Genomic DNA, 16,625 nt, shown 5'->3' on the forward strand with positions numbered 1-16,625 from the left:
GAGGTAGACCTAGTAAGCTTCCTTCCCCAGCTTCAAAAAAACAACTTTAGTATACTTATCAGTTTTATATATTGGGCTTCTGGAGAGATATTTTGCTTTCTTTTATTTAAAAACAATTTTGAGATTGAAAATGTTGATACACATCAGACCTTGGTTCCCTTGTAAAATGCTAGGATTTTATTAAAAATTGTTAAATTACTGCTTTTTTTGATCCTACAATAATAACCCTGTAGATTCCTTATATGTGACTATTTTCTAGGGCCCAGGCAAGAACTTTTATTAACTCTTCTGCCTGTAAAACTTGGTAGCTTTTAAGATTATCTTGCAGTGTACTCAAACACAGTTTTACTACTAATTACAAATATGAGAATAATTTTATCTTTTTAAAACTTGGTTATTTTATTGATTGATATCTTGTATTTTTTTTTAATTCAATAAAATTATTTTTATGTTTGGTTCAGCATAACATTGCATGGGCCACGCTTTGGGATTTGAAAATAGTCTAGTTACATAGAACCAAATGTTGCAGTAAGATTATCTAACTACTTGCAGACCAAACAAAAATTATCCTTAATATTAAGCACTTTTGGCTTAATCATCATCATGGCAGCTAACATTTATAGAGCTCATCCTGCAGCTTATACCTTCACTATGTAGAAAGTAAAAAGTTCCTCTTCAAAAGTTTCCCTTCTTGTTAAAGAATAAATCGTAAGTGTTAGAAATAATAGTTTCTTTTAAAAACTAACTTCCTTTAAGCCTCCTTACTTTATGCTAATAACTCTTTGTTGGGCCCTATCCTATGTAGCTGTTAAACATGCTCACAGGCACCTAGTACATTCTATATCCTTGTACCTTAACCAAAATATTTGTGCTGGACGTGCTCACAGGTACATTCCAGCTCGCAGCCTATGCCCCTTCCCTATTTGGCATAAACAACATCTTCTTTTCCTTTGTCTTTCCATTACTTTTACCTGTTTGGAAAAGTTTTAAACTGTTAGCCAATCGGGTTTTAGTTAGATTGTGCGATCTTCTATCAAAGCCTTGGTCTTTATGCCTACAGAGAACCATCCTGAGTGTGACCCCAACACCTTTCCCACTTTTCCCCTAACATTTACTTATCTTTCAAGACTCAATTCAGGCACTGTCTTTAAAACAAAGGCTTTTCTATATATTGAGCCTCCTCCTAGTTGAACAGACAAGGAGCAGTTTTCATAATCCTCTGTATACTTTAGTTTTAGTACTTATATTGTTGGTCATAATCTTGTCTTTCTCTTCCGCTCAAGGGTGGGGAATTATATTTCTTCTCAATAACCACAGAGCCTAGTTTGTAGTGGATGTTGCATTAGCACTTGTTAAATTGAACCAGTGTAGCTCCCTGGCATCATATGCTTTTATGTTAATAATTTTACAAACGTTTGTCGTAAAATACAGCTGAAATCTGACCTTAAATGATCTTGCTCTCTCTGACTGTTTTTAGGTTTGATGAACATCCCTTCTGAATCTTCCCAGCAGTCCCACACTTCATGTTCCTATCAGCACTCTCCCAGCAGTACAGTGAGCACTCACCCACACAGCAACCAAAGCAGCCTGTCCAACAGTCATGGCAGTGGCCTCAACACCACGGGCAGTAATTCGGTTGCACAGGTCTCACTCTCTCACCCCCAGATGCACACACAGCCATCTCCACATCCTCCCCATCGACCTCATGGTTTACCACAGCATTCGCAGCGTTCCCCGCACCCAGCACCACACCCACAGCAACACAGCCAGCTCCAGTCTCCTCACCCCCAGCATCCCTCTCCACATCAACACATACAGCACCATCCGAACCATCAGCATCAGACGTTAACACATCAGGCACCCCCACCCCCACAACAGGTGTCCTGTAATTCTGGTAAGTTTTTGTCTCCTGGCTTGTGTTTGGCTAACTGTGAATTAGGATCTGTCCTTTGTTATTTGGAGCTCATGTAGTATTTGCTACCAAAACCTCTTTTCATCTGTTTCCTTTTGTGTTTCCTTGCTATAATCCTATAGTTGTAACATTTAATTCATAGACTGACCTGGCGATTTTCTTGATTAAAATTTATTGTGGCAACATAGGCAAACTCAGCAACCCTTGCAGGTTTTGATTTTAACTGTTGTTTGTAATTTAGATACATTATCTTACATTATCCTCCCAAATCAAGTATAGATGACCACATTTTATATATAGGAAAATGCAACTAAAAGAATTTTAAGTAATTTGCTTAAGATCATACTGTGGTAAGTGGTAGAACTGGGGTTTGTATTCTGACATGTCTGACTTCAAAGCTTATAACACCAGTTATTCTAAAAGAACTAAAATTAGCAGACATTTACTAAGTGGGTAGGGTTTGCTCACCCACTCTCTGCAGAGTTTGCTTTATTTTCATTTGCCAAGTCAGTATTTATTAAAGGAGCCTCCTCTTCCTCTTACCCACAACAACAAATTAGTCATGGCAAGTGCCCTGGTTCCTGGTCATAATTTCATTTCAGTTAACTTTTTTCCTACCCTGACCTTTTGACTACCAAAGAGTTGCGTTTACCTCAGGAGATCAGGATTCTAGTACTGCTTTGGCTGTTGTATTACTAAGTGACTTAAATCGTATAATTCCTTTGAACTTTGGTTTCCTTATCCATGAAGTTCTTCTTGAACTAAAGGATCTGAGTCTGGTAGACTTGCATGTTCGTGGCTCATTTGGGTATTAGTTTAATCCCTTCCCACCCTGCAACAAATTTCTTCCTAAATTATGACTTGCTTCATGGCAGGGTCATGTTGTCTCTAGTTTATTGTAAAAATCCATAATTGGCAGAATTTTGTAATCAAGTAGCCAGTAGTTGATATAGCCAAGAGATGCCTTGATGTAGCAAAAGCAAACCAACCAACCCTTTTTATTGGTCTTTATCTTCATCCATCCAGGGATGATCCTAGAAACAGAGTAGCTTGAGAGCAGTCACTGAATGGAGAATTTTCTTCCTCTATTCAGCACTGCTGTCTCATTGAGGGTAACTCTTGCTGCATGGCCTCTGACTAATGACTGGTTTGCTGACATACAGATTATGGAGTCTTAAACTCTTCTGATGTCATACCAGAGGATACCATTTCTAACTAGAAATGCCCTGACGTGGATTCATAGCATTTCTTACAGAGATCTCACTCCTCTTCCTTCACTGAGTTGGCAGGGGGACTGTGTTAAATTTTTTTCTCCTAAGATTGCCTTGGAAGAAGCATTTACTCTTACTTATGATCTGATCCACCTGCCTTAAGTCATTGCATTAAATTGTACTGTGTATTGCCTCTAAATGAGAACCTGCTTCTCTAAGTTCTTTTAAGGTCATAGCAAGACAGGAAAATGAACTTTATATAGGGGAAAATACAGATTTGCATGACATTTCCCACCTGTTCATTTATTGGTACTGTAATGTAAAGAGCAGTCTCAGGTTTGATATTACTAGATGATGTGGCAGTTTGGAAGCTGCCAGACTGGAGGTTAGAAGACCTGGGTTCAAGTCTTAGATTCATCATGATAACCTTGCTAAGTTATGTCACCTCTCTGGTTCAGTTTCTTTTATTTGTAAAATGGAGAGAAATAATACCTTTCTGCCTGTCTCACAGTGCAGATTGCCCAACACATGATATAATGAGTACAAATCCCCTTTAAGACTGGACAAGAATCAGCCAATTTCAGGAATAGGGCCAGCTCATCGTTTTCCCTTACACCCTTTCACCATCCAGGAGTTAGACTGTTGTCAATATTACTTTTATAGGTGTTTCAAATGATTGGTATGCGACACTTGATATGCTAAAAGAAAGCTGTCGAATTGCCAGCAGTGTTAATTGGTCAGATGTAGACCTTTCACAGTTTCAAGGTGAGTGTTGGTTCTTTCTGACATATAACCAAATACACATGATCTGTTTCTCTGCTAGATTATAACTTACTTTGTAGTAGAAATAAACATCTTATGTAGCATTTCTTTCGCAGTTGGTAAAATTCATAATGATTTTGGCCAGTTGATATAGCAGAGGGTCACAGACAAGTTCTGAAAGAAATTTGGCCACATTTAAAATAATTGGGCTTTGAATAACTTAAAAAGATCATTCTTCATTGCATGGGCAAATCACTGCCATAAAATGGAGTGAGTGGAAATTTTGAGGGCTGAAAAATTGTGTCTTGCTATTTTCCTTGCAATGTTTATTGCATAACTGTGCTAACGTATTTTTAATGCTTTCCTCATAGGTCTGATGGAGAGTATGAGACAGGCAGATCTCAAGAACTGGTCTTTAGATCAAGTTCAGTTTGCCGATCTCTGTTCTTCTCTTAATCAGTTCTTTACACAAACTGGCCTTATTCATTCACAGAGTAATGTTCAGCAAAATGTTTGTCATGGTGCCATGCATCCAACAAAACCTTCCCAACACATTGGAACAGGTATGGGATTAGTTATCTTCTTGATTTTTCTCATTTTCTCATTCATACGAAATGTAGTAACTGTCTTAACCAACTTGGTTTGCTGCTAATGGTGACAGTGATCTGTTTACAAATTTTTATTTATAAGAAATGAATGAAAGCAAATAATTTATATGTAGGGTATATCTTAGAAAAATTGAGGTAAAGAGACTGTGTTCTTCTGTTGTGATTTATATGATTGCTTTATTATTTACAGTTAACTGTTGTCATTAACCTTTTATAGGTTATCAAACAAGAATTAAATATATTAGAGATAACTTATGTTTTTATATGACATAATTATGAAATTATATTAATTTAAATCTGTACAGATCTGCAGTGGAAATCAGCATGTCTTGTGTATCTCTTAAGAATGTTAAAATTCAACAATTCAAAGTGTTTGAAGAGTGGACATAATGGAAAATAGTCTCACTGATGTTTTACTTTAGACCCAAAATCTTTCCTATGTATTTTTTAAATCTCGCTTTCTTCTTTTATTCTTTACCCTTGCAGCCATGTCTTCTACTCTTGATTGCACTGCCCACATTTTTCTATAGGAATTTCATATCCAAGTTACTTCTTTCTTCATTTTAATTCCTTACCTTCACTTATCATCAAGTTTATTTCTTTTCTGTATGTTATATTGATTTTACATTTTATGCCAACAAGCTCTCTCTTCTCTATCCTGAGTGGCTTCCTTTAACCATTATTCTATCTTATTTCACATCTTTTGTCCACCCATGGTTTGAGTTTATTCAACTCAAGCTTATCAGTCTATGTCTTTCTTTTCATGAAATCTTTATTTCTATATCCTTTGATGTAGTGGAAATCTATTATCTTTTCTTCTTCCATCTTGAATAGCTTTTCCTAAGCTATTTTGAATAGCTTACCCTGCCTGAAACTTTCAGTCACTTTTTGATTCTGGTGACCTATTCATTCAGTGAATTATATCCACACAAGGGCCTCATTCAGTCCCCTGACTGATTTCTCTCTGTGCCAGAGAGAATTTAGTTTTTGATAACTTCTTAGCTTCTTTGTCTCTCTCTCCTTTTATTAGTTCTTTTTGGTATCTTTCTGATATATATTCATTTTTAAGCATCAAGATCTCTATAATTCAGGTATCCTCACTTATGTGCCCTTCTTCCATTTCATTTTTTAAAATATTTTCTTGCAGATGGACAGCATGTCTTCTTTGTTTCTGTCATGGGTTCTAAGCCCATACTTTGTCCCTTTCAGGATATATCACTTTCATTTTTTCAGCTTGCTTTAAGTTCTTAGACCAGGTGTACCACCTCCCTCTGTTTTTTGTCCCTTTTTTCTCCTTTCCTATTTTCTTTCTGTATTCATCCAAAATTGTTGCTTCTAAGTGCTGTCATGATGTTCACTTCTTTGCTAACTCTACCTCTAACCATTTCAGTCAGCCTCAAAAAGTACTAAGTGAAATTATATAGCTTACGTATATATATCACTAGTCTTGTGTGTTTGGAGGTAAGTACCTGTGCTGCTCATAGATTGTTGCCTCAGGCAGGACAAGTAGAAGAAGTTGTGGGTCAGTCTTAGAAGAAGGCAGTCTCGGCCAGGCGTGGTGGCTCATGCCTGCAATCCCAGCCCTTTGGGAGGCTGAGGCAGGCTGATCACCTGAAGTCAAGAGTTTGAGACCAGCCTGGCCAACATGGTGAAACCCCGTCTCTACTGAAAATACAAAAATTAACCAGGCGTGGTGGCACGTGCCTGTAATCCCAGCTACCTGGGAGGCGGAGGTTGTGGTGAGCCGAGATCATGCCACTGCACTCCAGCCTGGGCAACAGAGGGAGACTTCATCTCCAAAGAAGAAGAAGAAGAAGGCGGCAATCTCAAAAGCCAGTGTACATGTTAGCCAGTAGCTCCCACGTTGTTGAATTTCAGTTTTGTGCCCTAAGTCTGTAAGAAAGGTCTATATGTACCTTTTGGTCTTGGAACTTGGTAGTTTTGTCATGGAAAAAACACTGTTTATCTGCTGCTGTCCTCTGTCAGAGAGTACCCAGGCACTCCTGGATTCTCTCTAGGCTGAGATCCTGAGTTATTTTCCTAAAGCCCTTTGTTCCTAGACTTCTGTAGTCATCTCTTCTTGAGCCTTGACCTTGGTTATTTGTTCTGGTGTTCTGTGATTCTGCTAATTTTTTCTGTCGTCTCTTTTGTCATGGCCCTCCTCCTCTCTAGGGTCCCAGTGACACCTTTGTGATTCTCAGTCCTACCCTAGTCACAGCCTGTCAAAGGTAGAAAAACTATAGTTTTTCTTCAGTGTTTATTCAGTTCTTTCTACTCTCACTCCCCTTTTGTATCTTCCTTCTGACTCATGCCTGCCAAGCTGTGTTGGCCTCTGACAAGTTGTTCTCTCATCAGTTATGGTGCTCCAAGTATTCATCACTTCATGCCTGCTGATATCTGTTCACAAATATTCAGATTTTTTTTTTTACATGTCCAGCCTGCTTCCTCTTGTTTTAAGTGTCTTTCTATCATTCCTTTTTTCTCTTCCTTACATCCCTGTATATCACATCCATTCAGATCTTTCACTTCCCTCATCTCTACACCCCAATAATTCTTTGTCGTAATTTCTTAGAAGTATAGTCAAGAGGAGACTTCCAGAGAGCTGCTGATTTTATCCCTTTAACAGATAAGGACATTTTGATCCAGGGGGAGAAAGTGACTTGCCCAAAGTTGTAAAATTCATTTAGGTGTAGGTCTTGAGTCCCAGAATATAGTCTCTCCATTTCCTTAAACCTTTCCTGTTATTCCTGTTTTCAGGGACCCTCTTTTGGTGAACACCTCCTTGAGCTTCCTATAGACTCCAGAAATTGGTGGTGTAGTGTGCTAGTGTGGAAGGGAGAAGGGGAGAAGGATGTTATAGAACACAGTCTATGACATCTTTTCCTAAATATTTTTACCTGTGGTTATAATTTGTTTATATCTTCTGGCTGTACTATTGTAATTTGATGTTTTGCTTAAAGATCATTAAATATAGGTAGGGATGCAGTCATTGAGTACCTACTAGACACCTTTTCTGTGTCTAGCTGGGTATTGGGCACTGAGAATAAAGACATGACCCCTGTAGTAGCTTTTGTCTCAAAGAGTTCACAACCTAATGGTTGAGACAGGTCCATCAAGAAATACAATATGTTAGGGGGGCCTCTTAGGGAGGCCGAAGCAGGTGGATCATGAGGTCAGGAGATAGAGACCATCCTGGCTAACATGGTGAAACCCCGTCTCTTCTAAAAAAATATTTAAAAAATTAGCCGGGCATGGTGGTGGGTGTCTGTAGTCCCAGCTACTTGGGAGGCCGAGGCAGGAGAATGGCGTGAATCCGAGAGGCAGAGCTTGCAGTGAGCCAAGAAAAGAAAAAAAAAAAAAGAAATACAGTATGTTGAGGGCTATACTTCTCCATAGGGTATAAGTGCAGTAAGAATTCAGAGAAAGGGGTACATACTTCTCTTGGAAAGATGAAAATTTTCCTAGAAGACAACACATTTAAGCTGGACTTTGTAGGTTAAGTGGGATTTTGCAAGACAGGTCAGATCATGTCATGTCTGTTTTCTGCTCAGAACCCTCCATCTTTCTCAGTAAAGACCAATGTTGTTACTATGGCCTATACAATCTGATCACCCATTATTTCTGATCTTGTCTCCTGCCTTCTCCCCTCCACCCCTGTGCTCCAACACTGCAGGTCTCCCTGGTGTTCTTTGAACACACTAGGTAGCACACTCTACCTAACCAGGGCCTTTGTACTTGCTCTTCCCTCTTGTTCAGAGTGGTCTTCCCTAAGATAGACACATGACTCATTTTCTCATCTTGTTCTCTTTTTTCCCTCAAAAAAACACCTGCTCAGGGGATGCCTTCCTTGGTCATCCTATTTAAATGGCACCACTACTCAGCACTCCTTGTTCTCTCTCTCTGCTTTTTTTCCGTAGCATGTTACATACTATTTAATTTACTTTGTTTGGCCCTACCCAACATGCCCAAGAATATACTCCCGAAAAGCAGAGTTGTGTTTTTTCATTGTTATATCCATAGTACCTCGAGCAGTGCCTGAAATGTTTGGAAACTGCATTGGAAGTTAATTTATTACGTAGAAAATTCAGGCGTACACTCATTCAGACTCTATATTGTGAGAATATGGGAAGAAATGAGAATTAATGGGAATTTCTGTATGAAAATAAAAGTGTTACAAATATGATGGAATTTCAGAAAGTTAAGACTGTTTTATGTAGATGTTTGTTTATTGTCACAATCCTGTAATTCTTACTCCCCTCTGCCTTTAAGTTAAGAATTATGAAACCATAAAAGAGAAGTGATAAAAGATTAATTCCCAATAAAAATCAGTTTTAATTTTCATTATGACATGAACTCGAAAGATGTGTAGAATGAGAGCTAAGGTTTTGAAGGACAGAGACAGGGAAGTTGTAGCTGTATGAGTGACCATATTACTCTGAGTGGTGTGGCCCGTCCAGCTTGGTGCAGTCTTTAGAAAGTACACTAGCCGTGCATGTGAAGACCAATCAGCATTTGGAGACAGGATTCCATCCCGCGTCACTTGCACCAGTATTGGAGCTGTAGTTTAGTAGAATGTTTCTCCTCTTTTTTCTTTCTAAATCATCAGTATGGTCAGTCAATCGAAGAGCTCAGTTCTGACTATAAACTTCACTGATGAAAGGCATGTTATCATGGGAGGCAGGGACAGGGGTCAGAAGTGTTGGATTCTGGTCCTGGTTCTCTCTCATTTCCTCTGTTCCTGTTTCCCTATCTACATGGACAGAGGTAAGGTCAGATTAGATTATCTCTGAGGCCATCTCAAGCCTGGATAGTCTGGCTTTCCACTGGAGGGTAAAGACTTGTGAGCAGCCAAATACAGAATGCCTTACCTTAATAGAAGTGGAAGATTTTTTCCACTCTTTTTAGTTTCCTCTGGGAAAATGATTATTGTTTTTTAATTTCATTACAGCATTACTAGAATTCAAGTGTAATTTACATGAAATACTAAATAACCTTAGGGAAGTAGCTTTTCCAGAATTCCAGATGTTTCTTACAATGTGAACCACTTTTATAATCATTCCTCATGAGTTATTGGGAGAGGGGTCATGTTTGTTCTCTCTCTCTTTTGTATTATAATGTAACGTAGTTGACATTTTGGAGGTGTTAACACTTGATGTCTCCTGTTAATGAAAATATATTAAGAACTTTCTGAAATAAAATTTGAATGAGATCGATGGTCCCCATCCTCACACTCCGGAATAATACTCCCCTCCCCACTCCCCTCTCTTTTGACAGAGACTCACTCTGTTATCCAGGCTGGAGTGTAGTAGCACTATCTCGGCTCACTGTAATGTCCATCTCCCAGGTTCAAGCTACTCTCCTCCCTCAGCCTCCCGAGTAGCTGGGACTACAGGCGCATGCCACCACGCCCAGCTAATTCTTTGTATTTTTAGTAGAGACAGGGTTTTGCCATGTTGGCCAGTCTGATGTCGAACTCCTGACCTCAGGTGATCTGCCCACCTCTGCCTCCCAAAGTGCTGGGATTACAAGCCTGAGCCACCATGCCTTGCTCAGAATAATACGTTTTTAATCATCATTGCTTGATGTAGTTCTTTTACCATGTGCAGATCTTTACTGTTACTTTGTGCTTCCCAGGCACAAGGGCACACATGGTTAGACCTGCTTCAAGGGTGAGAACATCAGGGAAATAGCGAATAGGTGGTGATGTAGAAAGAGTCCATGAGTGTCTGGGTGCTGTGGCTCATGCCTGTAATCCCAGCACTTTGGGAGGCCGAGACAGGTGGATCACTTGAGGTCAGAAGTTCAAGATCAGCCTGGCCAACATGGTGAAACCCCATCTCTACTAAAAATACAAAAATTAGCCAGGCATGGTAGTGCATGCCTGTAATCCCAGCTACTTGGGAGACTGAGGGAGGAGAATTGCTCGAACCCGGGAGGCAGAAGTTGCAGTGAGGTGAGATTACGCCACTGCACTCCAGCCTGGGTGACAGAGTGAGACACTGTCTCAAAAAAAAAGAGTCCATGAGTTAGGAGATCTGAATTCTAGTCCTAGCACTGTCAAACTAACGTGTCTTTGGGCAAGTCAAGTTAGCCTTTCTGAGTTTCAATTGCCTCATCTGTAAAATAGGTATAACAATCCCTGTCTTGCCCTCCTTTGGGGCTTAGTGGGAGGGTCAGATGAAGGATACAAAAATACTTTTGAATTGTAATGAGGTATGTGACAGGAACAATAATAGACATAACTTGCCTACCAGCCTACAGTTAGTGGCAGTGCCAGCATTAGTTCCAGTGTGTTCACACCCAGCCTGGCACCCTGTTCAAAAGGCCAAGACCACAGTTATAGCATCTAAAAGGAGTAATATTTTCTTCCTCTTTTTTCCTCACTTTACCTGCTTAGTTTACTTTCAGGGTAACAATTCTGTTAAGATTTTAGTACTCCATTTGTTTTATTTGTGGTAACATATTTTCCCTCTTTCTGCTTTTAATCTGATTAGGAAATTTGTACATAGATTCTAGGCAAAATCTCCCTCCTTCAGTGATGCCACCCCCTGGTTATCCTCATATCCCACAGGCACTCAGCACTCCAGGAACAACGATGGCAGGTAATGTGTGTCTGAGTGTGTGTGTGTGTGTGTGATTTATTACCCAGAGTTTAATACTGAGAAGTGTTAGCTTTCCCAGTGGTGAATGAGGCGGCTTCAAGGAGAGAACCCCCTGTTAAGAGGGGCTAGGGGACAATGTCTGGACAGCCACTTGGCACTAGTGCTAACGAAGGGATTCAAGCATCAGTTGGTGTTTAGACTGTAGGACCTGAAGTCCTTTTTTAGCCCAAGATGCAATGATTCTACTTACTCTAGTTATTTATTGTCTTGCCTCTCTAAGAAGTCCTGGGGTCACAGTTGAGGGTGCTTGACAGGACTTTAGCAGGTTTTAGGAAACTACTTTATTAGCTCCTGTAGATTCTGCTTCATTCATTCTAATGGAGTTCCCACAGCTGTAGTTTCCAGGGAAGTACCTCGTAGAGAAGGTAAATTTTAGGAGTTAACTGGTTCATAAACTTTTCCCGCTGGGTTCTTGAATGCAGGATACGTTTCATTTAGCCAGGGGAATACGGTACATTGTTAGAGCTGGAAAGTGTCTTAAGGATCCCTTAGAATAATGGAGGCTCCGAAGGAGAAATGCCTTGCCCAGGCCACCCAGTTTAGTGAGTGGCCAGACCAAGACTCAAGCCCCAGTGTCTGGATTCAGAGTCCATTGTTTTTCTCAACATACCACACAATCCTTTACTTAGGCTCTTTGAGGAAAAGACATAAAGGTAATGGGGTTGAGGGTAGAATTAAAACCTTGAAGAACTGTGTGGTAGACAGCAGTGAGGAAGGAGTTGGGACCAAGTGATATGTCCTTTGCTGAAGGGGGAAGAAATGTTACTGTTGCGAGTGCATACTAGTAAATTGTAAGTAGCACCATAAGGTGGATAAGACTCTGGAGCCAGAGTGTTTGTGTTTAAATCTTCATGCTTTGCCACTTAATGGCTGTGTGATGTTAGGCAAGCTACCTAACCCTCCTACCCCAGCTTCCCTGTTTGTACAGGGGGCTAATAACACTACCTAGGTCCTCGAGTTGTTAGGATTAAATGAGAATTGTGTAAATTAGTGCCTGACCCACATTGAGGAACTTAGAGGTTTTTTTTCAGTGAAGGCATTTCGCCTATATTGTGATATACTGAAAACCTTAGCATTAAATAATTGTACAAGAAAATATTTCAGGGCATATGAGAAAAATGAGTAGCAGACTACTTGAAATTTTGTAATCAGAGTACTAGAAAAATAATCCAGTTAAACTTCCACAAAAGTTAAAAGGATATGTATAATTTGTAATAAAAGAAAGAATTCTACAAGTAAATATCAACCTTTACTTTTAAAAACCAGCTGGTTTAGAAGGGGGTCTGTCAAGATACAGTAACAGCACATAGCCAAACCGGTGCAAGAGGAGGATGGGAAGGTGGGCATTCTGTACTCAACTGTGGTTCCTCCTGGCTTCCTGTGTTCCCTTGTTGATGTTCTCTGTGTTCACTTGATGTTACTTGGTGGCACAGAAATTAGCTTGCTGGGGAAAATTCAGTATGACATCATTGATGCAGTGCCATCATTATCCTGTTTACCATTCTCATGGGAGCCAATTCACGTTACTGAAACAACGTATTGGAGCAAAACAGACTAAGAGCAGTGGCTACATTGGCACTTTTCTTGTGTCTTCCTTACTGCAGCCTGGTATAACGGAAGGAGTGTGGGTCAAGTGAACTGACCTCAGATCCTATCTTTGCCCCCTAGTGGTTGTGTGACTGGGTAATTTACTCATCCTCTTAAACCAATACTATCCTCTTACCTATAAAATGAGGATCATAAGAGCCACTTTTTGAAGGCTTATGGTTGTATTAGTGAGATAATGTATACCTGGCATATAGGAAGTACACATATAGGAAGTTAGGGGTTAGTTTATTTCTTACTTTCTTCTCTACCCAAGTCGCTGCTAATATTGCCTCTTTCCTTCCAGGCCATCACAGAGCCATGAACCAGCAGCACATGATGCCTTCCCAAGCCTTCCAGATGCGGCGCTCCCTCCCTCCAGATGACATCCAGGATGACTTTGATTGGGATTCAATTGTGTAGGGCTTGTTTCTGCAAGACACCAGACCCTAACGTTACCTTTCTGTGCAGTGAAGGGAAAGGTTTTAAGAGAATCCAGTTGAGAAAACAAACTTCCTAATCACTTTACCAATGTTATCAAAATTACTTTTGAAGACAATCAGAAGGATTTTAGCTGGATAACTTACTGCTTTTATCTGACCCGAACAAGTACTACATGTTTGTCTCCCTGCCAGCTGCCCTATGTAGCTCCTAACTGTTGTGTGATTTGGACGGCTTTTTGTGTATTTGTGTCAGTTTGATGTTAACCACAAGTGCCAGACTGATTTTTCAGACGGAGCCTATTTTGCTGCAAGCAGTTTATATAAAGATACATATGTGTAAATATATGTACAAAAATTACTGAAAGGCTTCAGTTTTTTCTAATTGGGTTATTATGTCTTGAAAGGAAAGTTATTGTCAGTTTTTATTCCTTGTTAGGCTATTTTCTGCAGGATGCTTTTAACTGATGTAGGAAACTGAAAGGAAATAGATTTTTTCCAAAGCCAGTTCCCCTTATTTAATCTTTTTTAGAAATGTGGGTAATGAGTTCTACCTACTAAGTCAAGGAACCCAGGATTTGAGACTCTCCAATAATCCATAGGGGCATGTTGCTCCTGAGCAGCATGAAGAACTGACCAAATTGGTTTTGATGCTTGGGGGATCATAGAGTATTTTATGTCTGCTTTTCAAAATCTATGTTATAACAGCTCTAAAATTTGTTTGGTAAGAAGTTGGGCATTGCTTGGCTCTTTAAACACATCAGTGCTTCCACATTCATCTATGTATTTATTATTCAGAAGTGTTATTTTAATATTTATTGCTGTCTTCTGTGAATGCTCGGCTCCTGTTGGGTTCATTAAGGAAAAATGTGTCTGAAAGCACAGAATTACTTTTTTTTTTTTTTTGAGGTGGAATCTCACCCTGTTGCCCAGGCTGGAGTGCAGTGGCGCGATCTCGGCTCACTGCAACCTCCGCCTCCTGGGTTCAAGCAATTCTCCTGCCTCAGCCTCCCGAGCAGCTGGGAGTACAGGTGCACACCGCCATGCCTAGCTAATTTTTTGTATTTTAGTAGAAATGGGGTTTCACCATGTTGCCCGGACTGGTCGCAAACTCCTGAGCTCAGGCAGTCTGCCTGCCTCAGCATCCCAGAGTGCTGGGATTACAGGTGTGAGCCACTGCGGCCAGCCCAGAATTACTTTTCTTGATAAGAATTTACAGACAAGACACTCAGACATTGTGTCATTCTCTATCATCACTCCTTTTACCATGTGAATAGATTTCTCTGTCTTGGCATTCTTGCTAATTCAGACTTATTAGTTAAATCGGATTTTTCTGGAATTTGAATCAGATTCCATTTGGGCAACAATAGCAGGGCAGTGTTTCTAAAGCAAGTTTCCCCACTCATCTTCTAGGTTGTCTTGAAAGGAGGATAGAGCCACTTACAATTTTATTTGCTTCAGTGTTTAATGTAGATATTATGTAGCCTGCTGTTTCTGTTGTCCTGTGTGTCTGTGTATGCATGACATTTGGTCCCTTTCTTTGAAATGCAGCCCACCTCTTAATGGTTTTTTTAGTGGTGGTGGTTTGTTTTGTTTCATGTCATATCACAGTTTGCATGGACTGATTATCTTAGTTTTATGATAAAACTAGAAGAAATGAGGGGTTTTTTTTTGGATGAATAGATTTTTAATTGATTCCTTAGACCAAAAGAAAGTGTCAGTTCTAATGGGGAAAAATATTCCATCAAGTCAAAGAGTAGTAACTGCTCACAGGTTGCTTTTTAGCATCTCTGGTCTTAGCAGCCATGCTAAATCACTTTAATTAGCCTTGGTGATTCTATGGTTGAGTAATCTCTACTTGAACTAAAGAAACATCTTTTGTTTCTGTGTATGTGTGCTGTGTGTGAGAGAGTGTGCCTGTGCGCGCGCGCGTGTGTTTTAATGAAGTGTTGCCTTGAATGAATCACTGGGAAGCCAGCCATGGTAAGGGCTGGTGAGGTTGGGGAGAAAGGAAGAGCTTTATGTTTCTCTGTTGTTTGGACCCTACTTGGCATGAAAAAGGAAGCTCAGTTCCAGCCCCTTGGATCAACAAAAATCAGAGGATTCTGGAAAGGCAGCCAACTTGCCCCTCTTAGAAGGATCAGAGGCAAGATGAGATGGCAGCCTGCAGAGTAAATGCTTGAAAAAAGAGGGGGTGATTTTCAATGGTTTGCTTAAGTCACTTGTTTTCTAGACACCAAAATAGCTGTTTTGAAACTGTTTTAATTGCTTGGGTAGCAATGTGCACTTTAAACAATTTGGATATTGGAATGCAGTATCATACTGAGTGATTTGAGTAGAACCACTGATGATGATTTTATAAATTGTGTGAAGCGAATTTCCCATTTGGCAATCATTTACTGATTTGCAGTGATCAATATTTTTATGAGAATTTAAACTTACCAAGAATGGCCATGGAGGCAAAGCCTTCACCCAGACCCATCCCACTCTCCTGTGATCCAGGTGGTCTAGGAGCCCAGGACAGGCGTTTTCTGTGGGCCCTGGCCACAGACAGGGTTACCTGGTGAGGTGCAGAGAGTCCCTCTAGTGGCCATTTCGCATAGTAGTTGCTAATGCAGAACAAGTTCTGTCTTGGGCTTAAATTGACTGAAGACTATAGGGGGAAAGAACATTAAATGCATGTAAACAAATGGGGGTACTCTGTCCAGGAGAATAATCCGACTGGCATTTGTGGCAGTTTTTGAAATGTAAATGTATTCATGTGTGTTCTTGTAAATACATGTCTCTCAGATGTCCTTTGAAGTGGGAGGGAATCAATCCGGGGATAATTTCAAATGGAATAGAGTATTTTGATATTGTTCATTTAGAGGGTGATGTGTACATATCTATATTGTATATATGTGATGAAAATGCATTGGCTTTTTGTGCAGATACAACCTGCTCTCTGTACTGCTGTTGGACAGTGTTTTAATGTTTCTACAGTTTTGCTATTGCACGATTTCATATTTTGCCTCTATGATGAACGGCAACCATTCTTTGTAACTGTTTAGTGCTGTAAAGAAATATTCCAAGTGTCATTAGGATTGTTGCTGCCAGAACTGATATGCATGAATGGCACTTAAAATAAATATATTATGTTAACTCTATTTACAACACTGGTCTCCGTCGTTTGCTGTAATTGAAGAAGTGAGAATGGAGCTAGTCCAGGTGCAGAAACCCCACAGCCAGGACTCTAGAGTCCTTGGGGTCACTGAGATTGTGTCCCTTGCATTACTACCTGAGAACAGTAATTGCTGCCATTTAGTGAGCATCTCATTAGCTCCATGAACTTGGGGAAGTCACTGGATTTCCCTGGGCTTCATTTTCCTTATTTGCAGTGCCAGTACAATGAGGATAGTATCTGCCTCCCAGAGTTGTAGTGGGATTTACATAAATTAGTACATTTA

The 16,625-nt window shown here is 40.0% G+C and overlaps 1 protein-coding gene across 4 annotated transcripts in view; it reads left to right on the forward strand.

The window, feature by feature from the left end:
- The window catches only part of FOXJ3 (forkhead box J3), a 153,759-nt gene extending 137,425 nt beyond the window's left edge, over positions 1 to 16,334 (forward strand). For 2 of the 4 annotated variants that reach the window (XM_023221313.2, XM_023221314.3), the window contains 5 exons: positions 1,478 to 1,894; positions 3,787 to 3,888; positions 4,257 to 4,448; positions 10,988 to 11,095; positions 13,047 to 13,546. In XM_023221313.2, the coding sequence (XP_023077081.2) occupies positions 1,478 to 1,894; positions 3,787 to 3,888; positions 4,257 to 4,448; positions 10,988 to 11,095; positions 13,047 to 13,162 (935 nt within the window). In that variant the 3' untranslated portion in view covers positions 13,163 to 13,546. Of the gene's footprint in view, positions 1 to 1,477; positions 1,895 to 3,786; positions 3,889 to 4,256; positions 4,449 to 10,987; positions 11,096 to 13,046 lie in introns of all 4 variants that reach the window. The other 2 variants (XM_023221311.2, XM_023221315.2) reach the window with 2 other exon arrangements.
- The last annotated feature ends 291 nt before the right edge of the window (positions 16,335 to 16,625 follow it).

This window comes from Piliocolobus tephrosceles, chromosome 1, assembly GCF_002776525.5.
Source record: "Piliocolobus tephrosceles isolate RC106 chromosome 1, ASM277652v3, whole genome shotgun sequence".
In the NCBI taxonomy this organism is placed as follows: domain Eukaryota; kingdom Metazoa; phylum Chordata; class Mammalia; order Primates; family Cercopithecidae; genus Piliocolobus; species Piliocolobus tephrosceles.